The 12,603-nt window shown below is 47.5% G+C and overlaps 1 protein-coding gene across 4 annotated transcripts in view; it reads right to left on the reverse strand.

The window, feature by feature from the left end:
• LOC120497104 (WT1 interacting protein) overlaps window positions 1-12,603 on the reverse strand; it is an 82,260-nt gene that overhangs the window by 15,183 nt on the left and 54,474 nt on the right. For 3 of the 4 annotated variants that reach the window (XM_039698169.1, XM_039698170.1, XM_039698171.1), the window contains one exon: window positions 8,082-8,149. In XM_039698169.1, the coding sequence (XP_039554103.1) occupies window positions 8,082-8,149 (68 nt within the window). Of the gene's footprint in view, window positions 1-7,914; window positions 7,978-8,081; window positions 8,150-12,603 lie in introns of those variants that run through there. The other variant, XM_039698172.1, reaches the window with a different exon arrangement.

Below are 12,603 nucleotides of genomic sequence, written 5' to 3' on the forward strand. Positions count from 1 at the left end.
GCAGTGACTAAAATAAACTGGACAAAATGGGGCCTTCTCAGGCTCAAAGATAAAAGAGCCTCATGGCAGGTTAAGTAAAGGAAAATAGTCCAGAACTTTACATCCTGCTGAAACCCTTTCATATACCCTGTTGCTTCACTCTGCCTTGCTGTCTGTGAGGAAACACTACACAGCAGTTTGCCTTCTTGCTTCTGTCCTTCCACTTTGTTATGTTTGCAGGACAAGGACAGGGCAAGGAGGGACTCCATGCTCTAACAGAGGTAGCAGAGGGCTGGCCATGCACAGAACTCTGCCAGGAATTCAGCTGATCCTGAGCTCTGCCTCTGCCAGTCAGGCATTTTACAGCCCTGAGAAGAGCCCAGCCCTGTGCATCCTGCAGTACCTGCAGAGACCCTGGCTGAGCACCCACCAAGGCTATTGCTGTGTGATTAATTAGGAGCCAGTAATGATTTTCTTACCTAGATCTTCCTTAAACAAACTCCTGTGGGAGCCTCACAGTGATAATGATCAAGAAAAAAGGCTGAATCAACAGCTTTTACTCTGCATCACATTACAGAGCCCAGCACTTACTGACTTGATTCACGCTGTAAAGCACAGCACACTGCACAGGCTGTACTCTGCTGCAGGTTGTTTGCTGTCACTGCTACCATCCACTGCATACACTGAAAGAACTGTTTACACAAGAACCTATCTTCCCGGAACAAAATTATCTGGGTTTTATTCAAAACAGTTGTTGAGAGATTTCCATTCAGAACACAACAGCAGCTAATACCAACGTTTATTACCAAAGTGGAAACATGTCACTTTCTCACATGGGTCTTTTTCTAACCCTCCCATAGAAAAAAATTAATGCTGTCTGCTTACAAGTGTTTGGCAGGATTTAAGACATAATTAGAAGGAGCTCTAGTTCTTTCAAGTGTGCTTCAGTTATTGTAATTTACTTTTCAATGGAATATTAAGAAAAATGGATAATCTGACTATTTGGATCACCATCTCAAGAGGAAATAGTGGAGTGATTATCTGGCATGAAACCAACTGGACGTGGTAACAGGCTCTTCTGACATTCCACCAGCAAATGTAACACACGGGAGAGCTACAAAAGGTAGCCAGTATGATACATCTCAGAAACAAGCCTGTCTTTGCCTCTCCTTTGCCATGTCCCAGAGAGCGATTCCTCCAACCCATTGAACAATCTGCAGCCCAGCTCAGGAGAGGCTGAGTGCCATTTGAGTGAACACAGGCCCTACTCACACTCTGAAATTTCACTGCATTATGCCTCTCTGCTTTATCTCCTGGGCTTAGGTACCCCTGGGATTGGTCTTGCACAAACCTGAGATGTCTCAGGGCTCCAGCTGGTTCCTCTTGTGGCCCCAGTGCTGCCCAGTGAGCCCTGTGCTGAGTCCTGCACGTGGTGCTCACAGCCTGCACCCTCAGCTTCTCTCCTTGTTCATGGGCCCCAGCTTTAAAACTTTGTCCTCTGGGGAGAATCCCAGGGAGAAAGCCCAGATGTCCCCTGCAGACAATGGGACTTGGGCCACCAGCTTCAATGGACTTGAAACCTCTTGATCCAGGATACAGCACATACAGCACTCTGGAATTGCAACAAGAGGCAACCCCAAACTGTCAGCTCTACACACTCTTCACGATGATTCACATCCAAGACCAAAGTGCAGAGGCAGACCAATATTTGACCAATATCCCTACATAGTATGAAACTTGAATTTTAAGGCCATCTGTAGGTTTGACCCAGTGTTTCAATTCAGAATATCCCAATTAATCATCATCACTGTCAAATTCATTTATACAATACATCCAGGACCACTGGCATACTACAAACTTAAGGAAAACTAAGAAAGAAAATTATTCAAATTTTTTTGGCAGGGAGGGGCTGAAGCAAGACATACACAAGCAGCAACATGACTGCCCTCCCTCGTGCCCCTTCAGAACATGCTATGAACTGTTTGTCTTTGTTTTCAGTGACAGCAACGCTTGGCATCGTGATGTCTCTAGAGCCTTCTGTCCTGACCTAGAGCAAGCAGCACCTTGAAAACACTCACAGACTTCCTTATGCTTCTGTACATCAGGAATATTGCAGCAAATCCCTTTCTAAGCTTTGACTCCATCATTCTTTAAACATCAATAAACTCCCACGTCTGTGTGTTCTCTGACTGGAGTATGGCTTCTAACAGCAAGTCTGCTCAATACAACATCCTCCCAGTTATCTAGAACTCCATGTGCTCTGAGATTCCCATTAGATAGGAAATGGACACAAGCTGCAACTTCAATCATTCACCTTTTCAACCGAGTCTATTTATTTCTAAGAGTCTCACTTAGCAAAAATGGGCTCTCTGACTAATGCACCAGTCCCAGGGCTCCCTCCCAAGGGGGACTTCCAAACATTTATAGTCACTGAGATGGAAAATCAAACCTCTGACTGCAGCTGACACCAGCTTCCATTACACTAAATAAAAACTATCTTCCAAGGGCCCCAGCAAGTGGGACAGGCCATTTCCCACACTGCCAGGCTTGGAAAACAGCATGTGCACAAACTGAGAAGCAAAGCCTCATCAGTATTAATATTTACATTGCAGCCATGCCCAGGGGCCCTGGCTGGGGTAAGGGTCTTGCTGTGTTTGGTGCTACAGGAGATGAAGGTGCAAGCCCTGCTGATGAGCTGCCCATCACTCAGCTGCTCCTGAGTGAGATCCTGTCCCTTCATCCTGTCCCTTCCCCATGAAAGGCTGAGCATTTCCACTTCCCACCTGCCTCCTGCTCTTGCACACCCTGACAACTTTTGCATTTCTGATATCACTGTGACATTTATGGTTGTGGATGTAGGACAAGGCCCTCTATGCCAACTTCTGCACTGCAGAGACCAGCAGAGAGAAGTGTCCTGGGTGGGGACCAGTGGCTGGGAAAGGGATCCAGAACCCCACCAGACTGGATGGAGAGGAGAAGGAAGGCTGCAGAGAGCCTGCAGGGCTGCAAGGGGCTCTGCTGGGGAGGGCACCCAAAGGCTCCTGCAGGTCTGCAATGCACTGAGTCTCTTTATGGTTGCCATGTACAAATCAAAGCTTTTAGAGCCTTTCTCTTTGAGGATTTATGGGCAGAGTTCCTCCAGTCTTACTCACTGAAATGGATGAACAGCTCTAGATGAAACTTTCAACAACTAATGACAGCAAAGTCAGCCAGAGGCAAAAACCTAGCATGGAGAAGTTCAGCCTAAATGATTAAATTTGGCAAAGTTTTAAGACAGTGAAAGAGAAAATCTTAAAAGGGGACGTTTCGGATGACCTTACTGCAATGCACTGCAGCCTGTGGTGTCTGTAATAGGTTATTTCCAGAGCATCTGAGCCTCTTCCAGTAGTGCATTAAGCAATGTAACTAACATCTGTCACGAGGTTCATTTTCCCTCTCATCTCCTCCCTCGAGGGAAATTCTCTCATTTCTTAACCTCTGCTGGACCCCTACTCAATAATGTTCATTACCTCAAGAGAAGAAGGGAAAGCCTATCAAAGAGAGGGAAAAAAGCAAAGAGATAGATAGCAGATCTAAGATTCAGGCTGCTTTGGTGACATTTTTAAAGTGTTTCTTGCCAAGCAAAACAGTATTTAAAAAAAAAATTTCTTTAGGTGATATTTAAGCATAGAAAAGGCAAGACAAATTAAAATTATTTTTCCTTCACCCATGATTATGCAGCAATTTATCAACAAAATGAAACACGAACATCTGACTGGGATTATTTATTATACAGTAAGGCATTTATTTTTTGTTCACTTCACCAGGAACAGTGTCTCTGTTATGGCTAGTTAGCCATCTGTGTCCAAAGAGCTTTCAGGAAAGGATTAAACTGTCATTTGTTTTATTTCCTTTCATGAAATAACAGCTCCTAACAGGGCTGGGACAAGACTTGGATATTGCTGGACTTGTTACTTTAAGGTGGCATTTAAAGGAGTAACTGGATCTTCCCTAGAGCTAAACCAAAGCAATGTAGTGTGGGGGACTGTTTTTGTTCTTTTTGCTCCTCACACATGCAGTATCCTCCTGTAAATGGCACAGATCAGGCAATCTCCTAGGCAGAAGTAGAATTATCCATGTATTTATTTTTTAAATCTGATTCATTCACTTCATTCAATTAGCCAATAAGGCTTTAAGCACTGAGAGAATGTGCAGCTGATCAGGGCTGGCAGCAGGAGGCTGACAGAAATAACCCTGGGAGGCAGAGGTGTTCCAGCCCTCCAGGTGCAGGGGAACCCCAGCATCCCTTGCCCACCAACAACTGCACAAGTGGGGCAAAACCTTCTGACACTTCTTCCCTGCAAAGAAAGAGCAAAATAAACCACCTGGTGTGGAGACTGTGCCCTCAGTAAGAGCAAACACGTGGGAGAACTCTTTGCCAGGAGGATTGCAGGACCTTGTGGCCCTGGCAGGGCAGGCAGGGTGCCCTGGGGCAGCCTCACAGCGCTCACCAGGAGCACCAGCTCACCCCTGGCCTGTGTCCACAAATCAAAAGCACTTTTCCAAGAGAGGAGCAGATCTGGGAAGTTTGATGCCAGCAGCTCCTCACACCACACTTTTACTGACTGGTGCTTTGGAAGCACTCAGCAGCCAAAGCTCTCAGGCACTCGCTGTGCTCCAAGTGACAGCTGTGCTCTGCTCCAATGCCACCTGCACAGCAGCCATGGCCAGAGTGAAAATGGAAGAGAAGAGACCCCTGGAGCAGCGGGACCCAGCACTGGCTGCACCTCGAGGGGGACACTTCAGCCAAGGAGGGCTCTTCCAAGAGCCAAACATCTGAAAGGATCAAAAAATGGGTTTTTCAAGGTCTCGGCTTCAGGGTCCACAGGTGAGACTGCAGTGGATTCCACACGCTCTGACTGAGTGGAAGAGCTGATTTGTCAGGGGTGAGTAGTAGTTAAAGAACCAGGTATCCCATCTGAGTCACTGACTGCAGCTCTGCAGACTGCCCCAGCAGGAGCTGGTCTGGCACAGCAAAATGTGGTATTGCAGGAGAAATAAAATACTGACATCTATAGGATGTTCAATATTTCCAGCAGCTACAATGGGAAGAAACCCATAAGTAATATCCATTCTTCACTAAAATTTTCTGCATTCATTCACAACAAAAGCCATTTCAGCTTTTCTGCCCATCACTGTGCAGGTGCTACTCACTGCAGCCCAAAATCAGTGTGTCCTGCCTGGCCTGGCCTGCAGGACACAGCCAGTGTGCCTCCAGGGATGACAGGGAAGAAGCATCTGCAGCAATGAATGGGATCAACAGGGGCAGCAGGGGGGTGGACAGAGCTCTGCAGGAATGACAGCCCTCCCTGGGAAGGGGACAGGCTCCCAGGGAGGCTCCAGGTGCCACCACCTCTGTGCCCCGCTGGCAGCACAGCAGCTTCCCCTCGGGATGCCTCTTGCTGGAGGCACAAGGGGCTCATTTGGGCACTGCTGCCTCGGTGGCACCCTGAGCAAGGAACATCGACCTCCCAGTCTGAGCCTGGGAACCCCTGGAGGGATCAGGAGGCACACACAGCCCAGGGTCACTGCCTGTCACCAGTGTCCCCACGGGACAGCACTGCACCTCCTGCCCATGCCTGCTGAAGCTGCTCTGCTTTCTAACCCTTGCCATGTTTGAAATAACCTGGTCACAGCCTGTGGGGCTGCAAATCCACAGAGCTGTGACCCTGCTCCCAGGCCAACAGGAGCATCTGAGTCTCCTGATCAATTCCCAGACAAACAAAAGCCAAGAAAGAGGAAGGACACCATGGCAGGCAGCATTTTCTTAGCAGCAATACAATTATAATGCAGTTAGACTGGATCTGTTTACATTCCCAAACTGAAATAATCTTTTTCTTATCCCCCTGCCTTAACTTCCCTAACATTCCACTACCATGGTGTCAGCAGGGAATCCTGCTGCACTGTAATGGATCTGCACTAAAGAACTGGAGTCATGGTAGAGACCAAAATTCTCAGTCATACAGAAAAGGCATTTCATTTTCTGCTTTGCCTCTTCTTAGAAAGAATTGGGTTTCCCAGTGTTCAAGAGGAAGACCTGAGAAGATGAAGTAGTTAAAATAATTTCCTCTTTAATGGCTATTTTGCAGCCTGTTTCCTTTCAACTTTGAGAAAAGCTTTGTGCTTTCCCTGTTCACAGAACTCTAAAATAGGCAAGGTTGTTTGATTTCATTAGTGATACCATGCAATTGTTAGGATTCTTGCCATGACTTTTGCTCAGGGGAGCTGAGAGAAGATGCAGTTACTTCCTGAGAAGCAGTAAGATTACCATAAGCAGGGACCATGTCAGAATTTGGTTTCTTTGCTGACTTACACAGTGTCCCTTCATCTGCTTCTCCCCCATCCCTCTGCTATTGGGAATCTGCTAAAACACACCTGTGGGAAGCCTGGGCTTTTAACTCTGTGCCTTAAATGTCCCAGCAGTTCCCTAACTTGCAGAAAGTTTATTCCTATCAGGTCTTTAATCTCAGTTTTCCTGGGAAAATCTCTGCAAGTATCTTCCTTCAGAAACCCACTACAGAACATGCCTGAACTAAAGAGTTCCCCCCCCGCCCAGGAAAACTGAATGTTCTCCAAAAGATTAAGATTTTTACATTTAAAATTCTTGTGTTTAGGCTGAAATTACAAGCTAATAACAACAATCATGTCATTAAGTCTGGATGAAAGGTTTTGATCACAGGGAAAGTACATTCCAACACAGTTCAAATAAAAAATCTGGAAGGTTTGAGCCCCTCCCTCTCACACTCCATCTCCTCTCCCCCTCCCTGTGCTTCTGCAGAAGCACAGTAAAGAAAGAGCTGAAAAAAGCAAGGAAGAAAAAAGAATTTTCTCTCCAGAATACAAGCAAAACAATAACAAGTTTCAATTATAACAAGATACTTATTTTCTGCACAAAACACATTTTGGTTTCTTTTCCAATAGGCTCCAGCTCACAGTAAAGATGTAACACATGAAGGCAAATATAGCTTATATTTTAGGGATTTCCATGATGTTTTATAGATTGCATTGATGAGAAATGCATTTGTGCACTTTGAACTGCCAGCAACAATTTTGTTGTGGGATATACTTTGAATAATTCCTTTGCAAACAGCATGATTATATATTCATTAGAAATGCAAAGTCGTTCTGGAAGACCCAAGCTTCTAAATTAATGGTATTTCAATAAATAAGGTGGCATAAATTCAACATACTGATTGTCCAATTCATCTTCCTCTAAGCTAAAATATATCATTGCTCTCTAATTGCAATTCCCAGCCATGCCATCCTCTTCATCTTAATTCTAAATGTTCTGCACTTATCGAATCATTTGCGGTGCACTGCACAATTCTCACCCTTAATTGCATGAATATTATATTTTTGGAACAACACAGCTCAGCAACAGGCTTCATTTTTCCTTTCCTGACTTAGACTCTGTTAAAGTAAAGCATTTACAAAAGCTCTGTGAGCAGGGAGAGAACCTGAGCTGCCCCTCCATGGCCAGCAGTTCCCACTAATCACCAGTCAGCCCCAGAGCAGAGCAGTGATTAAACTGTGCCTCACCAAAGCAACTCTGCACAGCCTGGCACAAACCTCTCCCTCCTCTCAGGACTGGTATTCCCCAGATGTTTGACTTCGAGCTCAGCCTTGGCAGGAGAGTCTCTGTGGCTGCAATTCAAGTGCCAAGCCTGAGCAGCTCCAGTGTTCATTCTCATAATTTACCCTTTCTGATGGCTTATGGACAGTTATGTTCTTGGTTTTACAGCCACCACCTCAAACCAAGGAGTCAGTGGCAGATGCTTCCCATTCCACCACTGCCAGGAGGCCTCACATCATCAACTGTCTCTCAAAGCAAAGCAGCCAACATAGAAAGAATATTCTTTAGAAAGAATAAAAAAAAATGCCTGAAATCTTACTTACTAGGAAGTCTTCTTCACAGTACACCTTGCCATTGACATTGTAGAATGCTTTTCCTCGTAGTCTTCTCCCTGTTAAAACACAGGACCATCAGAATTTTGTTCTTCATCCCCAAAAAAGAACCTTTTGCTTTAGAAAGAATAAAAAAAAATGCCTGAAATCTTACTTACTAGGAAGTCTTCTTCACAGTACACCTTGCCATTGACATTGTAGAATGCTTTTCCTCGTAGTCTTCTCCCTGTTAAAACACAGGACCATCAGAATTTTGTTCTTCATCCCCAAACCCAGGTGTTCAGGATGCAAAGTGAAAAGCACACCCCCTGAACCTTCTGTGGGGTCTGTTCCTGGCCCCTCTCTTCCCTGGAGGGCCCATCCAGAGCCAGGGCTGAGGATCAGACCCTTGGCTCTATCTGGCCTTACCAAATCAGGTACCAAACCTTGCCTTAGGTACCTACTAAATGTTCCTTTAAGTGCAGGTTATGGAACCCAGCTGATAACAATTCCTGAAAAACTCGCAATCCAAGCTGAAAACTGATTTGGGGAAAAAGGCTCCTTTGCAAATTGAGACAATTTCCTTGACAGGTAAAATCCAGCAGGCTCACATCCACTGCAATCAACAGCAGCAGCATTTGTCTCTAAAGGACTACACAAAGGATACTGCATATGGATGTTCCTGCCACCCTCAAAAACATTAATAATCAATGCCACAGCAGGTCTGCAACACTAAAGCAGTACAAGGCACACATGATGGAGGGAAGGCAATAAAATCACACAGAAAACAAGACATTTTGTATTCAAGTTTTGACATTTGCCATTTCATTAGCTGATGTGGAACTGGACTGACAAAGCCTGTGACAGTCATTAACTGATGGCTCCCTTTGACTGACAAAGCCTGTGATAGTCATTAACTGGTGGCTCCCTTTACAATGCAGAAATGCACAGCAGACTCCAGAGAGTACCAACAGAAAGGGTTCAAACCAGGAATTCAAGAACCACCAAGCACAATCAGTTTGTAGATACAGCAGATCAGAGCTGCTCTGTTGTGGGCACTGCTGCTTCCAGTGTAAAACCAGAGAGGGAGAAGGGAAAGCACACTAATTCCAGCTCACCCCACTCCCACTCTGCCAGGGTCCCAGTGGCCAAAGCTCCCGGGAGCTCTGAGCAGCCCTCGGCAGCAGAGGGACAGCAGCTGCCCCAGGCTGTGCCAGCAGCGACACCAGGCAGGGGAGAGGGCAAGAGAATTCACAGATCCCAGGTCACTGGCACAGCTTCACTCCATGGAATCAGCCTGGATGTGTCCTGCAGCTCCAGGAACACCACCCACCTCCGTGGAGGGTTTGACGCCCAGGGCTGGCACGCTGAGCCAGGGCCAGGAGTGCTCTCCACCGTTTCCATAAACAACGTTGAGGAAAATATGATTAATTTTCACTGTTTGGAAGTGCCTTTTACACATTGCCACTGTGATGTGATCCTGGGAAACAGTGAGTGGCACAAGGGAGTTGGGATCTGGGCTGATGCTTTTGGGAAATCACATGCTGCATGTGGTTGTCTGGTGGTTTTACTGTCGTGGCTGAGGGAAATGCTTCTTTTGTGTGCACATTCTTGGGCTGAAGATCTCAGGGCTGCTGTCTCCATACTGCTGGAGGTGGAGTCAGCTCTTGTTTGTCTTTCCAGCTGCCTGGTGGCTCTGGTGGGGACCAGGACCCTGGTGACGTGGGCAACACGCTCGTCCCCTCTGAGAGTCTTAGGTAAAACTGGGCCATCCCTGAACAAGGCACAGGGCTGGGACAGCAGTCAGGGGACCTTGGGGCCTCTCTCAACCAATGCAGGAGCAACCACATCTAGCCTAGCTGTTTTTAAACCTCTCCAGTACATGGAATGAAATGAAAAAAGGGAAGAGGCCAGAATGGCTTTGTAAAGGACATGCCATGTCAGTCAGATCCAGCCTTGACACACAACTTGTGTTTAGCTGGTGGAGATCAAGTGTCCACCCAGGAGAGGGACCTGCCTTGGATGTGCTGGTGCAGCTCTTGCCCCGTGCTCAGCCAGAGCTGGATGTTTGTTGCTGGGGAAGGAGCACTGCCCATCACCCCAGCACACACCCACCGTGCTGAGAAAGCAGCAGGGCTGATCTGGGACAAATCCCAGCACTGGCTGCTGGAGGGATCTCTGCAGGAGAGCAACAGGGAGGCACCAGCATCTCCTGAGCACTGCAGAAGGGGCAGGAGGACCCCAACACCCCACTCTGTAGCCCAGCCTGCCAGTGCTGAGGTTGATAGGAACGGCACAAATTCTGCTCTTGTTCGTTCCTTGGCACAGCATGGAGCCAGTGGGGTCAGTGCCTTCCAGGGCTGGGATGGAGTGGGAAGCCTCTGATCCAAACCAGCAAGGCAAAGCCAGTGCTCAGGAGTGCCTCTCAGACACATCAGGTGTCAGCTGCACCTGGCAGCTGCCTGCCCTGTGCCTGGCCCCATTGTGAGTGTCCCCATCAGCCCTGCACTGGTGGGATCCCTGTCCCCAGCCCACCCTGAGCCCCCCTGCCCAGCACACAGAGCTGCTCTCCCTGCCCTACACCTGCCACCTCTGCACCACACTGCACTCCCAGCACAACACCTTTCAGAACTGAGGGAAAATACCATTTCCCCCTTTTTCAGCTGAAAATACAAGACACCTATTAGGGAACTGACTTGCCCAAACTCATAAAGCAGGCAAGCAGCTTGCTCACATGATAATGACTATTACTAGCAATGATTAATAAGATTGACAGGCCTTTTACCTTAGAAGAGTTTCATTCAGGGACTGTACAATAATTATCTCATAAACAAGAAACAGCAAGTTATCACTCAAACAACCATGGATGCCTATATTGGCTTCTACATTGTGCATTTTAGAAATAAAGGCAAAAGTGGACATTCCACTGCCCTCCAGAAGGGTTGACTAAATGACAGCACTGAACATGGTCAAACACCACCCTCAGAGTGCCTGGGCAGGATGTGCAAACTGCAGCCAGGGGAACAGGAATCCTGAGGAGAGGCAGTGCTGGTGCCCCCAGCCCCAGGGCAGCAGGGTGGGTGCAACACCTTGATGCTGGGATGCTGGGATGTTGGGATGCCTGCCCCCAGCTCCAGGTGCTGGACAAGGGTGCTTCACCTCTCAAGGTCCTGGAGCAACTGGGGGACCTGCACAGCACCAGCCTGTTCTGTGTAGCTGTAATCTGTCACTGTCAATTAGGCAGAAGTTACGAGTTTAACCCCCGTGACGTTCCTTTAGCCAGCTGAGCCCAGCACCTGGCCAGCCAGGGAAGGTAACATCACCCTGCCCACTGGCACGCAGGCCCTGCTGCTTGGCCTTCCTTTGAATGACTGCGTCTAGCCAAGCCTGGTTACTATTTGCTTTCATAATATTGAAACAAAAAAAAGTCAAGAGCTTCTGACAAAACTTGATGCAACTTGCTGGCGGCTCATTAGAATAACAATGAGCAGCCCGGCGCAGGGTTCAGCAGTGTGGGCTTTCACAAGCCCTGCGCTTGCTCGCTCCTCCTGCTGGATTCCCACCCTGGCGTGCCTGCCCTGTCAGACCAGTTTGCAGCAGCAGCGGAACAGGGAGCGCACAGGGGGAGCCCCCGGCTGCGGGCAGGCTCCTGACACCAGCAGCAGCTTCTGGGGGAAGCCCCTTCTCCCCCGAGTGCTCTTCAGCCTTGTTTTCCCGCAGAACACAGAGCTTCTGCACTGCCAGTGACAAACAGGTAACTTCCATTGCCTGCCACCCGCACCTTGCCCCGGGCCAAGGGAGCTCCACCACCCCGGGTGCGAGGCAGAGACCTCAAAACACTCCAGCAAACATTCACAGATAATCTAGCAGATAATTAAATGAAAGCTAGAAATGACTCCATCCCAAGGACTGATCACAACTGGTGACTGCAACCAACATGACAAATATCCAAAAGAATGCAGGTTTGTGGAACTCTTAAAAAAACCCATTAAAGCAGAACTTAAGTGTCTCTAAGTGTTTAACAGTAGTTTGGACATGTAACCAGTTTATAAGTCTCTGTTATTTAAATTTATCGATTACTTCCTGCACAATTTTTATCTCCTACATGCCATAACTAAAAGGAAGGAATGGGAGAGCTGACCCTTTATCAAAGGAACAACTCAAAGACAGCTTGCAGAAGGAAAAATGACCCCCAGTTGACACAGGCTGTCCACAAGTATTCTTCCCAGTCTCCACAATGCTTTGCTGGGTGCTGAAAAAACACCAGCCAGGAAGCCAAGACAGAGTAAAAACTTTTTTCCAGTGCTGTTTCAAATGCTGCTCCAGCACTCCACAGAACAAAATGTGAATGAGGCCAGGTTTTACAGTCTTGGGGACATGGCCCAAAAGAGCACTGGAAGTGTCCTGCCCCCTCCCCTCTAGCTTGGAAAGCATCTTCTGAGCCCTCCCTGCTGCTGCTGGCCGTATTTGCCTGTGGGGAGGTCAGTTTATCAATCACAGCCTTCAGTGGAAGATCTCCTGTCTCACACAGGATGGATGCAACCGGATCAGGGGCTGCCACCCCCCTCGCCCTGTAAGACAGGAGATAGGAATGTCTCACTGTCACAGCAGGGTTATTAGACCTAATTACTGTTTGCAGCATGCTTTGAAGTTGAAAAGTGCCAAGCATTATTATAATATTTTAAGTACTTTGATGATTGA

The sequence above is a fragment of the Passer montanus genome, unplaced genomic scaffold (genome assembly GCF_014805655.1).
Source record: "Passer montanus isolate IOZ18808 unplaced genomic scaffold, ASM1480565v1 scaffold121, whole genome shotgun sequence".
Taxonomy (NCBI): domain Eukaryota; kingdom Metazoa; phylum Chordata; class Aves; order Passeriformes; family Passeridae; genus Passer; species Passer montanus.